General features: G+C 35.8%; 1 protein-coding gene across 3 annotated transcripts in view; it reads right to left on the bottom strand.

Moving 5' to 3' along the window:
• The window catches only part of LOC118014121 (complement factor H-like), a 67177-nt gene that overhangs the window by 15661 nt on the left and 26051 nt on the right, over positions 1–25465 (bottom strand). For 2 of the 3 annotated variants that reach the window (XM_035010166.1, XM_035010165.1), the window contains exons 2-9: positions 16462–16644; positions 14653–14826; positions 10936–11112; positions 10004–10186; positions 9524–9706; positions 6700–6873; positions 2155–2337; positions 1472–1681 (exon numbers count right to left, since the gene is read on the bottom strand). In XM_035010166.1, the coding sequence (XP_034866057.1) occupies positions 1472–1681; positions 2155–2337; positions 6700–6873; positions 9524–9706; positions 10004–10186; positions 10936–11112; positions 14653–14826; positions 16462–16644 (1467 nt within the window). The remainder of the gene's footprint in view (positions 1–1471; positions 1682–2154; positions 2338–6699; positions 6874–9523; positions 9707–10003; positions 10187–10935; positions 11113–14652; positions 14827–16461; positions 16645–25465) is intronic. The other variant, XM_035010167.1, reaches the window with a different exon arrangement.

Raw genomic sequence — 25465 nt, 5'->3', positions numbered from 1 at the left:
TAGTATCCAAAATATAGAAAGAACTTATAAAACTGAGCACCTGGAAAGTGAATAATCCAATTAAAAATGGGCAGAAGACATGAATGTACATTTTTCCAAAGAAGACTACAGATGGCCAACATGTATGAAAAGATGCTCAACATCACTCATCATTAGGGAAATACAAATCAAAGCCACAATGAGATACCACCTCACACCTGTCAAAATGGCTAAAATAAAATACAAAAACCCACAAGAAATAACCGGTGCTGGTAAGGATGTGGAGAAAGGGGAACCCTCTTGCACCGTTGGTGGGAATGCAAACTGATGCAGCCACTCTGGAGAACAGTATGGAGATTCCTCAAAAAGTTAAAAATAGAGCTACCCTATGAACCAGCAATTGCACCACTAGGTATTTTCTCAAAGTATACAAAAATACTAATTCAAAGGGATACATGTACCCTGATATTTATAGCAGCCTTATTTACAATAGCCAAGATATGGAAGCAGCCCAAATGTCCCTTGATAGATGAATGGATAAAGAAAAGGTAGCATGTATATTACTCAGCCATAAAAAGAATGTAATCTTGCCAATTGCAATGACATGGATGGAGCTAGAGAGTATAATGTTAAGTAAAATAAATCAGAGAAAGACAAATACCATATGATTTCACTCATATGTGGAATTTAAGAAAGAAAACAAATGAACGGAGGGGAAAAAAGAGAGAGAGAGGCAGACCAAGAATTAGACTCTTAAGTATAGAGAACAAACTGATGGTTACCAGAGGGGAAGTGGGTGGGGGGATGGGTGAAATAGGAGATGGGGATTAAGGAGGGCACTTGTGATGAGCACTGGGTGTTGTATGGAATTGCTGAATCACTATATTGTACACCTGAAACTAATCTTACACTGTATGTTGACTAACTGGAATTTAAGTGAAAACTTAAAAATAATAATAAAAAAATAAAAAAGAAAAATGTCAATGTATTTATGAAAGAGACTATCAGTGCTTCTTAAACCAATATAGTGAATAATAGAAAGAAGGGCATTGAGAATTAATCATCTTAAGTACCATATATTGTAAGAAATCAGGAAGAAAATGATAAGAAAAACAAAACAAAACTGATGGCAAAGCTAACAGTACAACTTATATAAATAGGTAGGAATATGAATAGTCATACTTATATAAATAGGTAGGTTTAACTGCACTACACATCTAGTTTTAATTAAACAACTGCCAGCATTAAAAGTGATTCTATAATGAATCAAAAAAATTAACAAAAATGGGAAAGATTTGATTATGCAAAAATTGTTTGGTAAAATACATAAATATATAAATGATTTTATATATTTAGATATAAATTTTATATATTTTAAATTTTATATATTTAGAAACCTAAAGGATTCTTTCTCATGACTTTGATGACAATTATATTTAATGGATTGTTTTGAAAATTGAAACTAGAATTTTAGTTTGCATACTGTCCTCACCTACACACCGGGGTAGAGAACTCCATTTTCCCATCTGGCATGTTATCTCATCTTTTTCAGATATCCTGAAACCATCCTCACAAGTGTAATTTAACTTGCTGCCATGTGGGTAAAGCTTAGGTTTCAATGATCCTTCTATTTCTTCTGAAAATTCACATGATTTAATGGTTCCATGTTCTATACGAGGTGGTTGAGGACACGCAAGTTTTTCTAAATGAAGAACAGAGATCAAAGGGTCAAGTATAGATACAATGTTTAAATTCGAAAATGCAATCAAATGCCATTTGGGATTTTAAAATAAGGATAATTTGAATAAATTAAATTAATGAAAAACTGAAAAACATTTAAACTTGCAAGCATATATGTCTCCATAAAATCTATGCTATTATCTACTTGTTCACTATGCCCCTTCATTCTTGTCCTGTTCATCATGAGGAGTAAAATAGACACAAACAGAAATTTTCTCTGGTATTTGCACAATAACCTGAAGTTTTTGTCTGTTCATTTCACAGTAGAAGTGAAAGAATGCTGATTGATTTGTATACTTAGTTTGTAATTTACTGTTTCAAGGTAAAGTGAAATAGGTATAGAGAAAGGTCTTCATCTTGTTCCTTTTCGCAAAGCACAGGGGCTTATTAAGCTCATTTGAAAGAATGTTATGAAGCAAGTTATGCAGTACTGACCAACACAGCGTGGTATTGACTGCCATCTTCCATCTTTGCACACAATTTCTTCTGCATCCTGAAGTATATAATTGTCTTGACAGACAACAGATACTTTTTCTCCATCCTGATAATTCACCGTCGTTGCCATATTTTGAGCATTGGGAATCTGAGGTGGAGGGGGGCATGACTGCGTTTGAACTTCTAAAAATATTAAAATTTAGATTTCTTGATTAAAAATCATAAGTTAAACATATTAAAAAGACAAACAGAAAACTCAATAATAATGTATCATTAATGATCAAATAATGACATTATGTTCTATATTTAAACATGTTACACTCTTCGGCTTGTAGAGCACTTTAATATATCACATGTGGTTTATATTCTCACCATGTTACTCGTAGTATCTTCCTTTTATTCTTTCTATGATAAAACTTGCTTAATTTATGTAAAACTTATTTTAATGATTTCTAACCATTAGGAGGTTCTGAGTTGTCCACTCAGTGTTAGCACTAAATAAATACTGATATCAGGATCTTGTTTAATAATCAAATGTATTGTGATTGGATTTAAACCCTCAGAAGGTGTGGAATGGAAGCTAATTAGTCAGAGGAAGAATTACATGTAGTTAATGATCAATTATCTGATACAGATTCTTGGCTAACATAGGAATTAGATATGGTCACTAATGTTTACAGTGTGTTGTTTAAAGTTCAAAACTCTCTGGAGGTACTGTTTACTAGCTTGCCTACACTGTTAAGAGATAGATAGGTTACCAAAATGCACCCTGTTGAACAGATCAGACAGCCTGGCTTCAGTTGCATGACCAGCAAGGGGCACAAGATTCCTCTGTAAACTCGTGTTTGAGCTCCCAGAGACCTGAGATACCGCACATGTATCGTGGCAGCTCATAATCTGAAGACAAAGCATGTCTTGTTCAACTGAGGGAAGACTTTGGACAGCTGTACTTGGAGGCTTTTGGATCTTTCTATGATTCCTTGATTTTGCTTTCTCCTGTTGTGCATTTATTTCATTAAAGGCCTTATGTGAGTGTACCCTGAGAAGTCTTGTAAGTCCTTTCAGTTACCCAAGATTTTGTAGTAAATTCAGAGAAATATTTGACTGAATACACTTCATTCATGCTTACTAATATTTTCTATTTCTATCTCATATTTTGTATTTCTCATGTCTTCTAGTTCTCACATTTTCTATTTCTAGCTAAGTATAAGAATTTTATATTTAATCAAAATTTTTTCTTATTTGTTTTAAATATCTTGGTATATTTTTTCAATGCATTGTCAAGGATTGAGTTTCTTTTGTACCTGATGTTTAACCATTTTTGCCCTAAAAATCTTATGTACTTCCTCTGTTACAATTTGCCAGAATTTGGTCTAGCAACTAAATTTCCTTACAGACAGAATTACTATTCTGCAAGTATTCTGTTTATGCTTTTTAAAAAAAGCTTCTTTTTTTTGTATTTTATTTTATTATTTGGATTTTATTTTATTTTTATGTTTTAAAAATTATTCTGTAATTTTTTTTTGCAGTTCTTTGTATAGCAATCATACCACAAAAAAAGCTGTTAAAAGAAAATAAATCTATTTAGGAAAAATAAATATTTGGAAATTAAGCAACAAAATTCTAAATAACTGACAGGTCAAGGAAGAAATCACAAGGAATATTAGAAAACATTTCACATAGAATTAAATGAAAATGAAATGTATATAAAAATTTTGAGACTGCTATAGCAGTACTTAGAAGAAAAAATGGAATTTATCTTTAAAAGGTAGGATGAAATTAAATCCATGTTTTAATTTTCTACCTTAGGAGATGAAAAAATAAAATTAAAATCCAAGTAATTAGAATGAAAAAAACAGTTAAGTCGACAGAAGAGAAAAAATTGAGAAAGACAAATAGAAAAAAGAAAACAAAAAAAATAGAGCATGTTAATAGGCTAAAATTACAAGAGAGAGTAAATGGAGAAAATTAAGTGTTAAAATTGGTTATTTGAAATTATTAATAAAACTGAAGAAAAAAAGAAAACCCAGGAAGAATAATCAAGATGAAAGAGAGAAATAACTATCAATGTCAAGAATGAAAGAAGTGATACCAGCAAAGAAACTATATAATTAAAAGGAAAATAGAATATTAAGTGACTATTAGGAACAAATGTATACCAATCAATTTCATAAATTAGGTTAAATACTTCTTTAAAAATACAACTTCTTTGCATTGACAAAAGACAATATGAAAATCTGAATATTTCACTACTTATTCAAGAAATTGAATTCTTCATCAAGAAAAACTTCCAAAAAAGCAAATTATATATCAGATGACTTTGTAGGTGAAGTCTATCAATCATTTAAGGTAAAAATAATAAAATAATAATATGTATAATAATAATATTACATAAATACTTTCAGAAAACAGAGAAGCAGAGAGCAGTCCTCAATTCGTTTTATGAGGCCATTATAATCCTAACAACAAAACTTGGGAGAGGCATTAAAAGAAAAAGTAACTATAGATTAATATTCCCCATGAATATAGATGTAAAACCCCTTAAAAGTATATCAGCAAATCAAGTACATGAAAATATAGAAAGAAGAAGTCACTACCTAGTAGAGTTAACTCTAGGGAGTTCTGTTCAACATCCAAAAATGTATATATATAATTCACTGTATTAACAGAATTAAGAAAGTCATATTATCATATCGAGAGATACTTAAAAAGCATTTGAAAATGTTTGACATTGCTTGATCGCAAAATTTCTCACTCAGTTAAGAGAAGGAAATTTCCTTAAACTGATAAGGGGCATCTACAAAAATCCTAAATTGACATTATACTTGTGGTAAAATGTTCAATATCCTCTGCCAGTGATCAGGAATAGGACAAAGTTGTATGTTCTCATTACTTCCTTTCAGCAGGTTACTGGAGGTTCAAGTCAGTGTGATAAGATAAGAAAATAAAAATAAAAAAGGACCGGCAAAAATAAAGTCTTGTATTTTCAGTGACATAATTGCTTACAGAAAATCGCAACAGATCTACACCATAATACCTAAAATGAATAATGCAACTTAGTATAGTGTCAGAGTATAAAATCAATGTGCACAAATCGAGTGTGAGGACAAATGTATAGGAAGAAACTGACCTCATCTCCTCCCAGAGACACACAGGTACATATGGAACAATTTCCTCTAAAAAAGACCTGAAAACTAGCTGAATAGCTCCTTCACAACAAACAGTAAAAGGGCCACATCGAGATGGGTAGGAGAGTCAGAGACCCAGTAGGGACAAAAGTCCCACCCCTGGCAGGGCTACACACAATCAGGTGGGATCTCACAAATCCAGAGCTTCTCCCTGAGGAGAGAGAGGTTTGTGTCCCACATCAGCACCCCAAACTCTGGGACCTGCAAAAGAAGGATGAGCCCCCCCCAACACCTGGCTTTGAAAACCAAGGGGTCTCACATCCAGGAGACTCAATGGGCTGTAGAGAACGGAGATACTTTTTTTTTTTTTAATATTTTATTTATTTATTTGACAGAGAGAGAGAGAGAGAGCAGGCAGAGGGAGAGGGAGAAGCAGACTTCCTGTTCAGCAGAAAGCCTGATGTGGAGCTCGATCCCAGGACCCTGAGATCATGACCCGTTTGGAAGGCGGACACCTAACCCAGCCACCCAGGCACCCCCTGAGATACTTTTCTTAAGGAGCTGGCACCCAGACCCACTCACTACCCCCGGGGGACCAAAGTGAATGGAACAGTTTGAGAAACACCTAGACCTATGAGAAGGAGAGCCATTTGCTAATCTTAAAGCATCCACTGAGGTGCAGGGGCCTGTTGGGACTCTTTCCACGACGGAGGTGTGGCAGGTGCCATTTTTACACTCGCCCTCCACCCTGAGAACCCCGGCAGGTGCACTCCAGCCCAGTGCTCTCCTGTGGCCCCATAAAAGCCAGCGGGTGTGGCCCAGCCCTGCCTTCTCCTGCTGCCTCACCAAAGCTGGCAACATGCTCGGTCCACATAGGGGACGCTCCTCGATCTCCTGGCGCTGGTGGCCAGAGGGGCTTGCCTTTCTGGCTCCCGCAGGACTGTATCAATGGGGCAGGTAATTCTTGGCAGGCCACCGCCTCCAGGGCACTACACAGACAGCCGACTGAAACACACCTTCAGTCTTGTTGTGAAAAAGGCCAATTTACTTGTCCTGGAATGTTCGCTTGAGGGGCAGACTTCAGATTTGCCACACATCTGGAGGCTACAGAGGTGCTTCTCAGGGCAGGGAAACCAGGGGGCTGCCAGCTTTGTGCTCTCTTCAGCCTCAAAGAAAACCCAAACACTAATTCTTCAAGATACCTGGCCGGATGTTAATTTAAGACCACCAAGTTTCTGGGTGTTTTGTTTTATAGCGGACTAATGCACTGATGCAATTAGTATTTAGAAATAGGGTTTTGGTTAGTTTCTGTGTAGTAATACATAAGTAAAATTTTTTAGAAGCTGCAAAGATACTACTTTTATAAATTAGGAAGAAGTAGAGTAAGTTTTTGAAAATATTGTAAACAAGAGCTTACCTGTGCACTTTAGTTCGGGATCCCATCGTCCATTTATGCATGTTGAATGTTTCTGCTTTATTGTTCCTCTGCATTTGTAACTTATTTTCTCGTTATGATCAAATATAATCTTACGTAATGGACTTGCTTCTTTTCTAGTCAAGCTGTATTTACACTTCTTAAGTTCATCAGTTGCTATAAAATGAAAATATTCCCTTGAAAAGACTAATTATAAGAATCAAAGCAACTACTACAAAAAATAGCTTAGAGTCAATAGTATAATGAAATTAGAATTTGAGCCCATAAACCCCACCAACCAATTTATTCCTGACCATATTGCATGAGATGGGCTCTTATGTATGAACATAAGTCCTGTGTCCAGTCTTTGAAATTTCAGAGAAAATGTCCATCATAAATACATTCTGGGGATTAGAAAAGTGTAAGAGGCTCACTTTTTTGGATGATCTACATACTGAGCAGTCATCACCTGACTACATTTGGTCCCATATTTATCTGTGGAAATAGAATATATGAAGTTGCTAGTTTAAATATATTTTTTCAATAAAGGTAATGTAATATAATAAGAAAAGTACATCTAAGATGTAGTATACAGAATGTGAATACTTAAGTAGATCTTTTGCATGATCACTAAAAAATAGGAACAGATTCTTGGAATTAGAAGTTGGGTGCTTAAAACCACAACCTGTTTCCTGTTTATACTCTTTTTTTTATTTTTAAATTTTTTTATTTATTTGAGAGAGAGAGTGAGAAAGAGAGAGCACAAGAGGGGGTAGGGTCAGAGGGAGAAGCAGACTCCCCGCTGAGCAGGGAGCCCGATGCGGGACTCGATCCTGGGACTCCAGGATCATGACCCGAGCCGAAGGCAGTCACTTAACCAACTGGGCCACCCAGGCACCCTCCTGTTTATACTCTTACAATCTTTGAAGAGCTATTTTATATATCAGATCACCCTATAATTCAATAATATTTTAATGCTATAATAGTAAATTTTTGCTGACTCTGAGTTAAATATAACTTTTTATATAGCTATGTATTTCAAAAATTCAATACAGATTAAAGTACTTTTTGGATTTGATAAAATATGAGTTGATGTAGGTCCTTGTTAATGATTTGTTAATGATTAACCAAAGAAGTAATGATTTTGTAATACATTGAAAAATAAAACAAAGGAGACTAATTCAAAAGACACTAGAGGAAAGAATTTATCCTATTTTTAGGGCTTGTCCACAGTGTTGAGGGAGACAAAACAAGGTGTTCAGGTGGTGGTAACTAAAGGACGATCTATAGTCAAAAGGAGTGGTGGTGGTTGTTGTCATTGTCCTATGATTGATTGGTTTCTGAAAGAAGTTCTTTGTTTATTAGGGGAAAATAAACATTCAGAGAAGAGTGAACAGCTAGACTAGCTGGAGGTACAAAATAAACACTGAGAGGAGAAAATTGGAGTAAGGTCTATTATACCTGTAAGGGGATTATGTTAAGCTGAATATAGGTAGAAGATTAACCTTTGAAAGGCAAACTCTGAGATCAGAAAAGAGTAATAATTGAAGGAAATGTTTTAGAATAAGAATGAAAGTTGAGAGTTTTCATGCCTGTTATAACCTTGGGTTTTTCCTCCCACATGAAATAAAGGGAGATCATTTGTGGAGATAGAAGGGACAAAGATGAAGTTTGGGTTTGAAGGACTGACGATACTTCTAACAGGAATGTGTTTAGCAAAAATGTAAGGATTAATAAGCACCAAAACTTTGTGATTCATTCAACAAACTCTGTATGTAATGTAATGTCTGCTGTATGTCTGCCAGTCTTTTGGTATTGGGAATACATCATGAACAAAATAGGAGTAAATCTCTGCTCTCACGGAGCGTGAACCCAAGCCCTACCTTCTCCTTGGAACAGTTAATGCCTAGAAATCTGATGAATAAGTAAGACTGGACATCCAGGGCTCTCTTTGAATGTAGGGCTTAGGAAAACTCTAGGAAAGAACTCATTCCAAAGGAAAAATGAAAAGGGCCCTCAATATTCTCCTGGTTAGTCATAAAAGACTTGGTATCCAAAGGTCAGGAAGATTCACATACATCAGTCAGAGGGAAGTCCATCCATCAGATTTGTTTCATGGCCTAACCCTGACTGCCTCCTTTGACTGAGTTCTCCTACTGACTGAGAGGGCCTGCAGCCCACCCACCCTTCAGCACATAAACTTGTTGCATTTGAAACAGATTGGGAAATTGTTAGAAACTTTGAGAGAGGCAAGATCCTATAGGAATGTAGCAAGTGGGTATGAAGTTTATTTGTTTTCCAGTGCCTGAAATCAAGAGTGTCATGTAAAAACAAAAGTGACATTTATGCAAATATACTTCTATTTTGGCAATTAGTATTCATATTTAAATCATATGAATAACTATAAGTAAAATTTAGCTTCACACTTATAAACAATGTTAATATCAGGGACAGAAAGACTGATAAAATTCTATTGCTAATTTGTGGACACATAATGAACTATAAGCAATGTATGTCTTCATTATAATTTAAGACCTGATATTTTCTTTTTTTTTTTTTAGATTTTATTTACTTATTTGAGAGAGAGAGAGCTAGAGAGGGAGAGGAAGAGCATGAGCAGGGGGAGGGTCAGAGAGAGAGGGAGAAGGACCCCGGAATCATAACCTGGGTGGAAGGCAGACCCTTAACCTACTGAGCCACCCAGGTACTCCTAAGACCTGACATTTTCAAGAATATACCTAAATTTCAAATATATGTTTGCAGGTATAGTTTTTACCATAAAAATATTAAATTTCATTGACTGTCAATTTGAGAAGTTTCTTCTCACCGATGCACTGAGGAAGTGGGGTCCACTTTCCACTAATACATGTAATTGACTTGTGTCCAATCATTGTAAATTCTTCTTTGCAATTGAACTCTACTGAATCTCCATGGCGATAGGGAGGGGCAGAAGACTCAGCAACAGAGCCATAATGAAGTTCAGGTATATCTCCACACGTACTCTCCACCTCTGTGAAAATTTCCCAAAGATATGTTTATTTACAAAATAGAATTTATTTGTTTATATGAATACAAAGAGCATTGATATATGTTTAAATATGAATTTTTTTTTTTAAAGATTTTATTTATTTACTCATGAGAGACAGAGAGAGAGAGAGGCAGAGGGAGAAGCAGGCTCCCAAGGAGCAGGAAGCCCGATGCGGGACTCGATCCCAGGACCCTGAGATCATGACCTGAGCCGAAGGCAGACGCTTAACCATCTGAGCCACCCAGGCGCCCCTAAATATGAATATTTTTTATACATTACCAATACACATAGGCAAGTCTGTCCATTGTCCATCAACACATTGAATTTTATTAAAACCCTTCATCAGAAATCTAGTATTGCAAACATATTCTGCCAAATCATTGTGTTCATAGATTTCTTTGTCTGTTTCTTTAACTTCCCCATTGAGGAGTTGAGGAGGTGGCGGACACCGTTTTGTTTGCTCTACAAGAGAAATACTGTGTAAATAATGGTTAAATTATCTACTTTAACAACTTAAATATCCATAAAATAGAGTGTTAAAAAATTAATTTATAATATAATTTATTATAGCTTTCTTAAACAATGAAAAGCGAGTGGTGTTTATACCAGAATTATGTTTCCCAGTTCTATTACTTACACTGAACTAGTGTATTGGAAGTATATTTAAGCCCAGAAAATATGTTTAATAATCTAGATATCCTAAAGATGTATGCAAACCAATTAATAAATGTGGTTGTGTAAATTATAGCGATATTCATATTCCATGGAAACATTTTATTAAAACTGTTTGAAAAAATGCCGTTGTTTGAGGCAAGCATTTGATCAAGATGTTTTAACTTTGATTAAGCCATACATGTGATTGAATTGACTATAAGTTGCTTGAATATTGGTTAGACTCTCAGTGAAACTTGAGATAAGGCCCATGCTATACAAAGTGTCCAATATTATTGGTGGAACTGCAGGCAAAAGGAAAAATAACAAAAGAGTGTGAGACATATATGTATCTATGAATACTTCCACTACATATTTCAAGAAACAATTGGGAGATTAATTGTTTACATAAGGAAGTCTGAGGCATCTACTAACCAACACATGTCCTGGCTTAATGCACTAGATTATAGACACATTCAAAGCCAACAGAAAATTAAGAGTGAAAAAAAAAAGGTTGATATCCTAATTCTTGTTTTAGCAATTATAAGATAGATATTCACCTTTACATGTTGGAAGATTAGGGGACCATCCAAAATGGTAACACTGAACTGAATCTGGTCCAACTCTTTTAAGTCTTTGTCTGCAGGAGAATTTCAACAGGTCTCCAACTCTATATTTGTCTTTTCTGGGCTCAGGAACTAAGTATTTTTCTATTTGGGGAACCTGGCATTCTATTTCTATAAAAAAAGTCAAATAATTTAGTGAGAATATATAATTAATCATCACCAAAGTAAATTTTATATATGTCTTGTAAAAATGAGGTCCTGGGTAATGCATATACAGAAGGGCATCAGATAAATCTTTCTCCTTAAAAAATATTACATATTAGATTTTACACACCTTCTAAATTCAGAGGGACTCAAATATTTCTTTAAATTTTTTATTATTATGTTAATCACCATACATTACATCATTAGTTTTTGATGTAGTGTTCCATGATTCATTGTTTGTGTATAACACCCAGTGCTCCATGCAGAGTGTGCCCTCTTTAATACCCATCACCAGGCTAACCCATCCTCCTATCCCCCTCCCCTCTAGAACCCTAAATTGTTTTTCAGAGTCCATCGTCTCTCAAGGTTCGTCTCCCCCTCCAATTGCTCCCCCTTCATTCTTCCCCTCCTGCTATCTTCTTCTTCTTCTTTTTTTAAACATATATTGTATTATTTGTTTCAGAGGTACAGATCTGTGATTCAGCAGTCTTGCACAATTCACAGCGCTCACCATAGCACATACCCTCCCCAATGTCTATCACCCAGCCACCCCATCCCTCCCACCCCCCACCACTCCAGCAACCCTCAGTTTGTTTCCTGAGATTAAGAATTCCTCATATCAGTGAGGTCATATGATACATGTCTTTCTCTGATTGACTTATTTCGCTCAGCATAACACCCTCCAGTTCCATCCATGTCATTGCAAATGGCAAGATCTCACTCTTTTTGATGGCTGCATAATATTTCATTGTATATATACCACATCTTCTTTATCCATTCATCTATCGATGGACATCTTGGCTCTTTCCACAGTTTGGCTATTGTGGACATTGCTGCTATAAACATCAGGGTGCACGTACTCCTTTGGATCCCTACATTTGTATCTTTGGGGTAAATACCCAGTAGTGCAATTGCTGGGTCGTATGGTAGCTCTATTTTCAACTTTTTGACGAACTTCCATACGCTTTTCCAGAGTGGCTGCACCAGCTTGCATTCCCACCAACAGTGTAGGAGGGTTCCCCTATCTCCGCATCCCCGCCAACATCTGTCATTTCCTGACTTGTTAATTTTAGTCATTCTGACTGGTGTGAGGTGATATCTCATTGAGGTTTTGATTTGGATTTCCCTGATGCCGAGCGATGTTGAGCACTTTTTCATGTGGGACTCAGAAATATTAAGGCATCGAATAGCAATATATGTATCCTAAAAATGTATTTGTGAGGTCAACTTGCTTATACTGGATCTGATTTTATAACTGACATTTATTTATAAAATACAATGTGATATTGTTTTGTATTCTCAAAATATAAAAGTATTCTCTTGCATTAAAAAAAAAGTGATGCCACAATTTTAAAATTGCACTCAAATAAGAATTGGCATTTTTGTTTAATGCAAATATAACTGGAGAACCAGAACACATGCAAGGCATTTCTAATGTGTTTTAAAGAAACTGTTAAAATTGCTTAATTCATAGTATATCATATTAGTTATATTAGTAAAGAAATCAAACTGAATCATAAACTGAAACATGAAACAAAATAAAGAAACATGTTCAAGGCCACATAACTAGGCATATTCTAGGTGTCCTGAATATTTATATAATATACAACTATCTATTCTTGTTGTACCTGTAATTTATATCATCTATTAATATGTTGTTGATTATTCTGATTCAAATTAGGAATATGTAAAATCCTTCAGATTGTCAAGTTTGTGACATTTGTGACACTCATGACATTCCTAAATATCATAAAAAATGCATTTTTCTTATTTGGAACCCTCCTATCTTGCTGATTAATTTATAAAATTAAAAACTGGAATTTAAATATTAAAATCATACTAAAACGAAAAACAATCTTTTGACATATTAGAGCATTTGTAATTATTAGAACATTTTGCAGATGAAGAAGAGTGAACAAAGCTTCAAATAAGCTTGGTTGTTGCCCTAAGATACATGTTTAATCAATGATGGAATTGGAATTTAGTAAATGATGGAATTGGAATTTAGTAAATGATGGAATTGACCAGGTTGACTCCACAGGATTCACTTATACTTCCTTATCCTTTAATCATTTTCTTCTCCTCACATCTATGAGAAGTCATTCCAAAATGTTTTCATCTCCTTGTTGTCTGGGTCCTCCTTTTTTCTTTCTATTTGTCACCTATTTCTCTTCTGCCCGACATTTAAACGTTGGAATGCTTCAGGGCTCAATCTTGAGCTCTCTTCTTTTTTTATTCTGTATTCTTTTCCAATTTGATATCATCATTTATTGGGTGATAATTCCAAATATATATCTCTTGGCTAGATCCATATATTCAACTCTGTAGTTTACATATCCGATTTTGATTGTCCATGGGCAGCTCAACCATAATGTGCTCAAGTCAAAAGTTGTAATGTTCCTCCCAAAGTGCTCTTTCTTCTGTCAGCACCACCTTACAAAAAGGCATTGCCATTTACCTGCTTGCTTATGAAAAAAAAATTTAAAACAAGCATGTGAATCCCTTGATTATTACTCTCTCTTGCATCCAATATTTAGTAAACATCAGCTATGCTTTCTACCAACAAACTAGATCTCCAATATGTTCTGCTTTGCATCTCGTCAGCCATCACCCTATCCCAATCCCCACACTTACTCACCCTGCATAAGCTCCTGAATCTTCTCTTCTCCACCACAAGTACAACATATGAAAAAAAAACTTTTCAAAAAATCTAGATACAGTTATATTCTTTCTTTCCTTAAGACTTCTTTATGGCTTTTTATCAATCATAAAATTAATCTAAATGCTGACATGCCTTGAAAATAACCTGAATAATCCTTTCTTTGTCTCTTATCCAGCATCAGTTCATAAAATTCTCCCATGTCTTGAGTAGAATCTGCTCACCCTGTTATTTCTCAAATATTGTTTTGTTGTCAAAGTTTTGCACATACTGTTCCCTTGGCGTGGAACACTAAATCCACTCAAGTTTTCCACAGATTCAAGTCCTACTCCTCCTCCTGGAAAATAGTGGATTCCCAAACATGAAAGAAATTCATGTAATAATAGTCCACAGAACTTGTCAAAGTCAGAAAAGAAAGAGCTTTTGGGATCTGAAGAAATTAACACTCAAGGTAGAGGGTGTAAAAGCAGAAACTCAGGAGCAAAATAGCTGAGGAAATTATAAGAAACTATAATTTTGGTTTTCTTACACCATACACTAAAAGAAACCCATTTTAAATAATATGAAAGCCTGCTTTTAGAGTAACAAGCACAATTATATTTTATTTACAAATCTATCATGTATATGGCCCATAGGAAACATTAATGTCCTGTGTTAAAGATATTGTCTTTGGGCTTTAAAACACCCTGTTCTCCCAGTTTACATTAAATCAAGAGACACCTGATTTTAGTCATTATTTCTTAAAAGTGACTTTAAATAATACAAATTTGTTCAAAATGGAATATTTTAAACATTTTATTAATTTTGTCAATCCTGAAAAAAAGAATACCTGAAAAAACGGCACTTACCATAACATATTGGTTTAGGAGACCAACCATCGTTATCACACACTATGGAACCTGTGCGCCCATCTCTGCTTTCAAATCCGTCATGGCATTCATAGTCCAACTTGTCATTGAGTTTAAACCACGTGCCATGGCTTTTGATTCTGGCATTCTCCAATACTGGCACGTCACAAGATTCTAATGCATAATACAATCGAAGGTTTCACTTCTAATATTATTTAATGGACAATGTAATTAAGTCTCATCCCAAGGAGGTAAAAAAAGCTTTATCAATTAGTATGTACTAATAAATTATGTATCATATTAAAAGAATCTAAGAATACCAGTGATAAATCATTGTCCAGAAAAAGTTACTCAAAGTGAAAAAAATATGTTTCTACACAACGTTTCTCTTATCACTTAAATACTGTGAAAAATTTATTCTAAGAACACTTTTTTCAATCAATTATACTTTTGTGTTTATCCCATGCTTGTAATAAAATAGGCCATTACAGATATATCATACGTTTTCTAGCAAAGCTGAATAGCATTTTGTGAATTAAGATGACAAACTCATTAGCAGTGTGACAAATAGGCCAGATTAGTTGAATAATATTAGTTTTCAACAATGCAAGTAAATTTTTAAACATTCTATAAAAATCTACAACATAATAATTTCTAAAGCTCATATCCTGATTTTTTTACCCAAATATATTCCTAATGGCTGTGTATTCTTTTCAACTTACCAAGATTGAACAGAGAGATATCTCTATAATTTGTTATAAGGAAGTAAAGTGTTAAAAGTCTCAATTTTTGCTAACACTATACTAGAATGATGTTAATAAAGGTTTAAATAATTCATCTCAAATGTTATACTGTATTATGTAGCCAGCTACCTTAAAGCTTTAAAAAAGAAAGCAAAACTAACTAGTGAAAAAAGAGACAGAGATGTTCTCTTCTATAATAAGAGTGTTTTAATGGATAACTGATTACAGTTTAATATAAAATGAGTTCGATATGGGAACAACTTTTATCATTTTTTTTCCTGTGGCTGGTGCCCATAGTAAGCATGGAAATTGAAAAAAATAAGGAAGTGAAAACAGTAGAAATGGATATTCAAATATCCACTTTACTTAAAGTGAATATGCTAAATATCAGTGCAAAAGATCACTATGTAGCTTTGGAGTATAAGATAAACTGAGCAAATTGTTCTTAGAAAATCTTCATAAATACCTAGGGACAGGGAAATCTTTCAACACAACTGCATTTGGTACCATTTAGAAGCATTTCTGTCTCCACTAATTAGATGTTTAGGAAGATTTCCTAAGGGAGAGGATTTTTTAGAAGTGGGCCTACACTGGATTATCAAACATATAAATTCTACAGGTTAAATTAAAATTATGCACTATGGACCCAGATCTTGACTTAAAAACATAATTTTTATGTCTAAGAAAAAAGACTGACATAAAAGTTTAATCACCTAAAAACAGGTATATAGGCACAAAGATGTCAGCCAAAAATAAATGAGTTTATAGGAGAATACACATAAGGCTTTCTATCTAGTTTCCAAATCAAAGATGTTTTAATTAATTAATTAATTAATTAATTAAATCACAGGATGTTTTAAAGTGGAAGAAAACTTGAACTGAAAGATGGACTGATATTCCACCCTACAAGTGATTAATCTTAATAGTAAAAAATATTATATATTTTTTTATTTATCTTTTCAAATGGGAACCACATCAGCCCCTCCCCTTCAGAAAAGAATTAAGTTAAAATAAACTTTTGCACAATGATCATCAGGATAATGAATATGAACATAAAATTACTCACTAATACATGTGGGTTGAGGTGACCATCCACTTTTCAGACATGTAATTGATCCTGAAGTTTTACCTTCTGGTGTTACATATCCTGATTTACACTGATACTGTGTTTCTTTATTCAAGGGATATGCAAATTCATATTCAGAAAAAAATCCATTTTCAATTGTTATATCTGATTTTAAACATCTTTCTGAAAGAGAGACAATATAAGGAAAAGATAAGCGTGTAAATAAGCATTTCATAAATAATTGACTAGCTACCTCTCCTAGTCTTGAAAGAATGGCCTCACTTAGAAGATGACCATTATTGTTTAAGCCTGCCCTGCTTTTCGTTATCTCTCAAGCCTTGTGGTTGTCCATCACCCTACTTTATGTTAAGTGGCTCTCAGTAGCTGAGAGTGTGCCAAGACCTGGACAGTGTCCCAAAGGGGAGGATCTCAGTCAGCACCTAGATTCAGGCTTATAGGAAGCCAGGTCCTCAGGCAGCAATGTATAATGTATGCAAATATACCTCTTTCAGGGGAAGACTGGGAGATGGGCATTTCTGTGTGCTCCTTCTGAACTGAACAATGGAGTGATAGCCAGTTAAGAACTGTTTCTTTCTCTGCCACCATCTCTTTGAATTCACGAATACAAACCCTGCTGGCCACCAAGGGCAGGCAATCAAAGGCCAATACCTGGGCAGCAATCACAAAAACCATATACAAAAGCTGGACAGCAGATGTGTGTATGAGCTCCCTTCTAGAAGATACCAGCACTCTGGACAGCAGATGTGTGTATGAGCTCCCTTCTAGAAGATACCAGCACTCTGGAGTGGAGCAAAGAGAGAGATGTGATCTCTAGAGGTCTCTGGGAGGATTACAGTTGGCCCTTAGTTTAATTAGAAGCCTGCCTCTCAGGACTCAGTTATGAAGATAGGCCAATAGGCCTCTTTTGCAAGAAAAAATAGATTCCTTAGTCTCCTGCCTCTCTGCTGTGCCCTGGAGTGGTAGCTGGTTTAGAATTCTTTCCCCATTTGTTGCAGTCCTATGGGACCACAATCATAAGCCCAGCTGGCCACCAGAGGAAGGCAGTCTAGAGGAATACCCTAGCTGGGAACCACTAAAGCCAGGGCACCATGGAAAAGAACAAGCTCCTTTCCTGGAGATACCATTGACCTAGAGCGAGGCAGAGGAAGATAACAAAGTTGGCTTCCACTGGCCTCTATCTCCAGAGAACACCTAAGTAGGCCCCTAGGTGTGTGCCAAACCAGAAGCCTGCCCCTCAGGCTGAAACTTCAGGAAGGCTAATAGGCCGCTTTCGTAGGAAGACTGAGAACGTAGTTCAGTCTGTTATCTACAGTGTGCCCTGGGGGTGGTAGCCAGCCCTGAACTGTCTGCATTTGTTGCAGTCCTGTGGGACCTATGAATGCAAGCCCCACTGGCCATCAGTCAAGTAATGTCCCCTGGGAGGCAGCCTCAAAATCCAGTGCCCAGACGTAAAAACTGGGGCATCAGATCCTTGTACAAACTTCCCTCTAGAAGTTACCAGTGCTCTGGAATGCAGCAGAAGGAGGACCTGAAGATAGTGCCTATCCTCCAAGGTCTTTGTAGAGGATTATAGTTGGCCCTCAACTGTTTAATTAGAAGTCTGCCCCTCAGGTCCCAGCAGTGAAGATTAATCTAATAGACCTTTTCCACAGAAAGATGGCTGCTTCAATCTGTGACTCTCTCCTGTGCCCTGGGGGTGGTGTCCTGTTAAGAACTCTCTTTATTTGTTACAGTCCTGCGGGACCCACTGTCCACCACAGCCATGTGATCTAGAGGTGTCTCCTGGGTGGCAGCTGTAAAAACCAGGGGGTGTCTAAAGAGAATACAAGCTCCTTTCCTGGAGATACCAGTGACTGGAATTAGGCAAAGGGAGAGCATAAAGAAGGTGCCTGCTGGCCTCTGTCTTTGAAGAGAGCTTTAGTAAGCCCCTAGATGTGTATCAAATTAAATGCTTGCCCCTCAGGCCAATGCTTTAAAATAGGCAAATAAGTCTCTTTCACAGAAAGTCTGGGCACTTTTCAGATGGCTTCCCCTTTGTGGGGCCCTAGAGTGGGTGAGTCCATGCATGTGGACCCTTTAAGAACTATTTATCGGCTAGCTGTAGCCTGTGGTCTTATGGACACAGGCCCCGCTGGCTTTCAAAGCTAGATGTTTTGGGGGCTTGTCTGTCAGGTGCCAATCTTAAAATTGGAGTTCCAGATGTAAGGTTCAAATCTTCACTCCTCAGAGAGGAGCTTGGGGTTTGGAATTCCCTCCCAATTGTGTGTCATCATGCTGAGGATGAGGTTTATGGTCAGATTGTGTCTCAATTTCTTCTCCCCACTTTGATGTGGGTTTTTTTTCTCATTTGCCAAATGTGTAGGAATCACTCAGCTAGTTTGGGGAGGGGGGGAATTTCAGACAAAATTATTCTATATGTAACTGTAGATTCAGTGTGTCCAAGGGTAGAGGTGTGTTCAGGATCTTCTACATCTCCATCTTGAACTACTTCCATAAGGAAAATATTTAATCATGTTTATGGTTGACTTATGGAAATGGTAGATCAGTTCAACTGTATCTGGACCCCAGTAAGGTTGTTTACAAGGGACCTTATGAAGTTCTTGTGGACAAGACGGGGAAATTGAACAGTTAGATAGTTTATGAGATAGTTGGTGATTTCATTAAATAAACTTACCCAAGTATCAGATTCAGGGCTTTATTCTCAGGCCTATTTCATGACTCATTTCTGTTATCATATAGTTTAATTGGTTTAGGGGAAATAGTACAAATTTACAAGTGGAATTTCTCAGGATAATGATAGTGAATCTGCATTAGCACAGGTTCATTCTTCAAAAAGAATCTTATGTGCTAGGTTGAATCTAATAACGTGATATTTAGTAGTGACAACTATAAGATCCTGGGCTTAGGTCATAGGAATCAGCTGTACAAGTACAGACAGATTAGAAATATTTTTTAAAATTAGTGAATATTTGGGGTGCTCAGGGAGCCTCAGTTGGTTAAGCATCTGACTCTTGATTTCAGCTCAGGTCTTGATCTCAGGGTCATGAGTTCAAACCCCACATGCTGGGTGTGGAGCCTACCTAAAAAAAAATTAGTGAATATTTTAATCAATTTTGAGATTAATTTGAGTCAAAACTATGATAGAACCACCAGTACTGTTTGTAAGACCACAATCTGCATTGATAGGAGTCTAAGGTAGAATGAGGCTGTTCTAAGTCTCACCAGTCTTAGTGCTGATCAGACCATATGTGAAATATTATATTTGCTTCAGAGATGATCTTGTTAGAGTATAAAGACCTATTTAAGTGTGCCCAGATGAAAGAGGAAGATAGTAAAGGGGTTCAAGCCTGTCATAATAATAATACCTACTTTAATTTTATCCCCTTTGCATACCTTTTGAAAAGAAATCTCAGCAGGCTGTTTTCTTTAATTCATATCCTTTGAAACACCATAATAGGTGGATAACTGTAGATGTTCTGAAATCAGACCACCAGGATTCAAATCTCTCCTTTACAAGTTCACAACTAATTTAATTGAGTCCTTTAAGACTCAGTTCTTGCAAATCCAAAGACTGAAGCTTGCCCAAGGTAGAATTATTGTTAAATGACACACATCTTGATGTATCACGATGAAATTCATTCAAGGGTAAAGAGAAAATAATCTAAATCTTCAAAAATTTGTAGGGGAAAAAACCCTAGAAGTTTATTTAAAAGGTATAAGAGTAAATGAGCATTTTAATCTCAACATTGGAAGCTTAAAAAAAGTGGGGGGAAATCTATCAATGAGAGCTAGGGAGGCCAAGAATCTATACCTACAGAAGACATCATTTACAAATCTTTATTAAAGGGGCACCTGGATGGCTCAGTTGGTTAAGCCTCTGCCTTTGGCTCAGGTCATGATCCCTGGGTCCTGCTCAGCGGGGAGTCTGCTTCTCTCTCTGTCCCTCCCCACCCCTTTGTGCACACACACTCTCTCTCTCTCAAATAAATAAGTAAAATCTTTAAAAAAATTTTTATTAAAGAAAAATATTAGTATATGCAAATATTCAAAGTGTATAATCCACATAACAAGTCTGCAGAAACTACTAGAAAATTTCTCTAATCAAACAAAAAAGAAAATGGATCAGTGGACTTAAGGAAGATGAAGATGATAATGAATACACGTATGTGTGTGTGTGTGTGTTGGAACTGTTGTTCATGTGTTGCACAAGATTCCTTGCAATCAAATCATTTTATGGAAAAAAACCCTAATATTAGTCTGGTATTAAAAGTATTAGATTATCTCTAAATCATCCAACAAAAAGGGAAACTTTTTCTAGAAAGTATTATATATAAATGTGTTATAAACAAGAGAACATTTAAACATATATGTCAAAATTACTCAATATATAAGAATGACTCAATGAAATACAATTATATTATACCCCAATAAAAATAGGACATTTTAGTGTTTAAAAAGAATCAAACTATGATGGCATAAAATATTCACTTTTATCCTAAAATATACATATTATGACTTATATGACATATTTGAAAGCATCTCCTATATATGGTATATATGATGTATTATGTAAATATGACATATTTTTGTATATATGTACATGATATATACATATTATGACATATATGTCACATCATATAGGATATATATGTCATATATGTGTCAAATATACCATATATAGTATGACATATTATGTATGACATTTTAAAATACTTCATGTATATGATATATGTCATATATATTATGACATGTATGACATATTTTAAAATACCTCATTCTCAAATTAAAATTAGTACTAACAATCAAATGTTTACCATAATCTTAATTAACTATTTAGATATAAAGAAATATTCTTAGTCCATTTCTCTGATTAAATAAAAAGAGGAAAACTTGCCTCAATGACTGGTTTCAGGCATTAATAAGAATATTATTTTTCTGTATTATGTGGCAAATGGAAAATTTTTGTGTTTCTCTATATTTCTTACACTATTTACAATAAATAGAAAAATAAATTAATGAATGTTAATCTACAAAAAAAATCCCACTATCTCCCTACATTGAGTTGGTTTGGGAAGAAAAGGCAGGGCTCTGATTTCTGTTGAGAACAGTAAAGAAAGGAAAAGAAGACAGATGATCTGAGCAATAAAATCAGTACTTTCATCTCTCAACCAAGATGCTCATTTAATCATCCAGGGCTAGGATATACATACTCAAGGAGAAGTCATTAAATAGGTCTGTACAGTCTTATTCCTCAAGAGTCTTCGTACATATATATCATATATATCATATGACCCACAAGATATAATTTTAACTTCATTAGCAATAACTTCATCACACTTCATCTGAATTTTATAACTTTTCTTGTCCTAGAAACCCTGTTGCAATGAGCAAAATTATGCTAGTAAGAGGATATAATTCACCAATGAAACAATTCATTTCTAATTTGATTTTTTTATTAAGGTAAAACATTATTTATACTGTTTTTGTTTCTTTTGTTTGTATTGCAAGTGAAGCCCTGTGATTTTCCAGAAATAAAACATGGAAGTTTACACAATGAAAATAGATATAGATCATACTTTCCAGTATCTATAGGAAAATATTTTTACTATTCCTGTGATTCCAATTTTGTGACTCCTTCACAAAATCGGTGGGAATACATTACTTGCACACACAAAGGATGGGAACCAACAGTACCATGCCGCAGTAAGTAAACCTTTTTATAATTGTATATGTGTATGTATTTCAAATAGTAGAGGGGGAAAAACACATAAGTGAGTACAATTAAGCCTTGTATGACAAAAATGAGGCCAAGGCATGAGTTTTATGAGCAAAAGACCAATATAGGTTTTTCCTTTAATGAGGAGCTCTTCATAAAAATCACATTACAGATAAAGATAGAAGCTTTTGCAAAAACACCTATATCGTTCATACATATTTTAATTATAAAAACTGAAGATAAATATCACTGAATATTGATTTTTTCTTTCTACACATTTGGTAGTAGCTTTAGTTTTTCTTAAGTTTTTGGATACTTACGCATTATAGTTTTAATATTGTACAAACAGTTTTTAGCTTACTATTGTGATTGAATTCATGGGTTTTTAAAAATTTTTGTTCATCATTTTTATGATTTTTAGGACGATGTATTTTCAATTATTTGAAAAATGGAGATTATCCAACGTATGGACAAACATTTCTCCAAGATGAATCTGTGAGAGTTAAATGTAATTCTGGTTACAGTCTTCAAAATGAGAGGACTATAATTACATGTTCAGAGGATGACTGGTTCCCTCCTCCAGAATGCATTCCTCTCAGTAAGTAAATGGTCTGAGATCCCAGTATATTTATGGTTTTCTTTTATTATTTTATTTTTTTAAAGATATTTCTTTATTTGACAGATAGAGACCACAAGTAGGCAGAGCAGCAGGCAGAGGGATAGGGAGAAGCAGGCTCTCTGCTGAGCAGGAAGCCAGATGTGGGGCTTGATCCCAGGACCCTGGGACCATGACCTGAGCTGAAGGCAGATGCTTAATGGACTGAGCCACCCACATGCCCCTATTTATGGTTTTCTGACCCACATCTTTATTAACTGTAGCAAAATTTTATATCAATTTTCTTATTTCTGCCAATGGATATACTTAGCTTTATTTTTTCCAAGTATGTATGAGTGGATATACAAATTTCTTGATACATATGCAGCAAAATAAATGTCTACTGATAGGTATTAGTCAAGAAAACAGTAAAAGAAACACAAAGAAGAAACCTGTAATAATAGAGTGATACCAGCAGTGGAGGGAAGAAGATGGCAGTGGAGTAGGAGGAACCTAGGCTTGCCTCATCCCATGAATACACCTAGATAACCATCAAATCATCCTAAGTACCCCAGAAATCAACCTGAAGACCGGCAGAACAAATTCTACAGCTAAAGGTCAAGAAGAGGCCACACTGAAGAAGTAAGATGCACACAGTTTGAGAGAAACTGATTGTGGCCGCTGAGGTGGGGAGAGAGCCATGGTCACAGAGAAAGGCAAGGGACAGATTAACACACAAAGGAGCATATGGGAAAAATGAATTACCATAGCAATTGTCTTGGAAAGTGAGAGAGGCCAAATTTCATAATTCTTATAACCAGTGGGGTTTAAAGCCTGGGGTTTTCAAGGTCAGTGTGCTTGGCTCTGGGACAGCTCAAACGACATTGAGGCTTGGAGAAAAGGCAACCAAGCAGCCTGTCAACATACACCTGGAAAGAGCATCTGAAGAGCATGCTGGGCACACAGTGAGGAGCGTGTTGCAGAAAGGCAGTTTTCACAGACCCCTTTGGGAACAAAGGAACTGGCAGGTGCCATTTCCCTCCCCCACCCTTCAGCATAAACACAGAGCCACCTGTGGGAACCAGCACAGGGCCAGCACTCACTACTTAACTTGCTTGCACCAAGTCCCACCTCCCTGTGCTCCAGTGGAACCACCTTTCCTGGTCATGCTTGCCTCAATCCCTGAACAGCCAGCCTCCTCCCCCAGAAGACCAAGCCAAACCTCTGCCCCCACGACATCTCCCAACCTGGGAGTTTTGGGAAGCCTTGATTCCAGCAGTGGTGATAAGAGTTCTCATTTCACAAGCAGACCAGAGCACACCTAAAGTTAAAACTCAACACAGTCAGGCCAGGGACCAAATAATGACTAAAGAGGGCCTCTGCAGATGACTGGCCTGAAGGATAAAGCAGTCAGGACACAACAGCAGTGTGCATACAGCACACATTGGAGACACTCCCTGAAGTGTCAGGCCCTGGGGGACAGTGGTCACAATACTGCAGAGCACTATAGAACCTCTTCTTCATAAGGCCATTACCCTCAAGAACAGGAGAAGTAGCTGACTTTCTGAACAAAGAAGCATGCACAGCAATTTAGACAAAATGAGAAAACAGAAGAATTTGTCCCAAATGAAAGAACAATACAAGGCCACAGCCAGAGATGTAAGTAAAATATATATTAGCAATATGCCTGATAGATAATACTATAAAGATACTCTGTGGACTTGAGAAAAAAGTCGAAGACATGAGTGAGACCTTTAACACAGAGATAAAGAATAGCATAGCAGAGATTAAGGGCACAATAAACAAAATGAGAAACACACTTGATGGAATGAACAGCAGGTTGGAAGAAGCAGAGGAATGAATTAATGACATAGAAGACAGAGTAATGGAAAGTAATCATGCTGAACAAAAGAGAGAGAAAAGAATTATGCAAAACGAGAATGAGAACTCAGTGACTCCCTCAAACACAACATTCCTATTATAGGAGTCCCAGAAGAAAAAGAGAGGGAAAAGGGGGCAGAAAATTTATTTGAAGGATCACTTCTTGGCCTTTTGGCTAAGATCAAGTGTAGAAAATTTATTTGAAGAAATAATAGCAGAAAACTTCCCTAATCTGGGGGAGGAAACAGATATCCAGACCCAGGAAGCATAGAGAACCCCCAAAAATCAACAAAAGCAGACCCAAACCAAGACATATTATAATTAAATTGGCAAAACATAGTGATATAGAAAAAATTTTAAAAGCAGCAGGACAAAAACAAAACAAACAAAAAGACAGTAACATATAAGGGAAACCCCATAATGCTACCAGGGAATTTTCAGCAGAAAATTTCCAAGTCAGAAGAGAGTGGTGTGATAAATTCAAAGTGCTGAATGGGAAAAATCTGTAGCCAAGAATATTCTATCCAGAAAGCCTATTACTCAGAATGGAAGGAATGATAAAAGAGTTTCCAAGACAAACAAAAATTAATGGAGTTCATGACCACTAAACCAGCCCTGCAAGAAATATTAAAGGGGACTCTGTGTGAAAAGAAGAGACCAAAAGTGATAGTATAAATGTAGGAAACACAAAGCAGTAAAAATGAATATTTCTGTAAAAAAATACAGTCAAGGAATTCGCAAAATAAAAGGATGTAAAATTTGACACCATATACCTGGGGATGAGAGGAGTA

The sequence above is a fragment of the Mirounga leonina genome, unplaced genomic scaffold, assembly GCF_011800145.1.
Source record: "Mirounga leonina isolate KUSES-001 unplaced genomic scaffold, KU_Mleo_1.0 Mir_154, whole genome shotgun sequence".
Classification (NCBI taxonomy): Eukaryota; Metazoa; Chordata; class Mammalia; order Carnivora; family Phocidae; genus Mirounga; species Mirounga leonina.
Note: the sequence above shows the minus strand (reverse complement) of the source record. Positions and strands in the feature narration are given on the sequence as shown.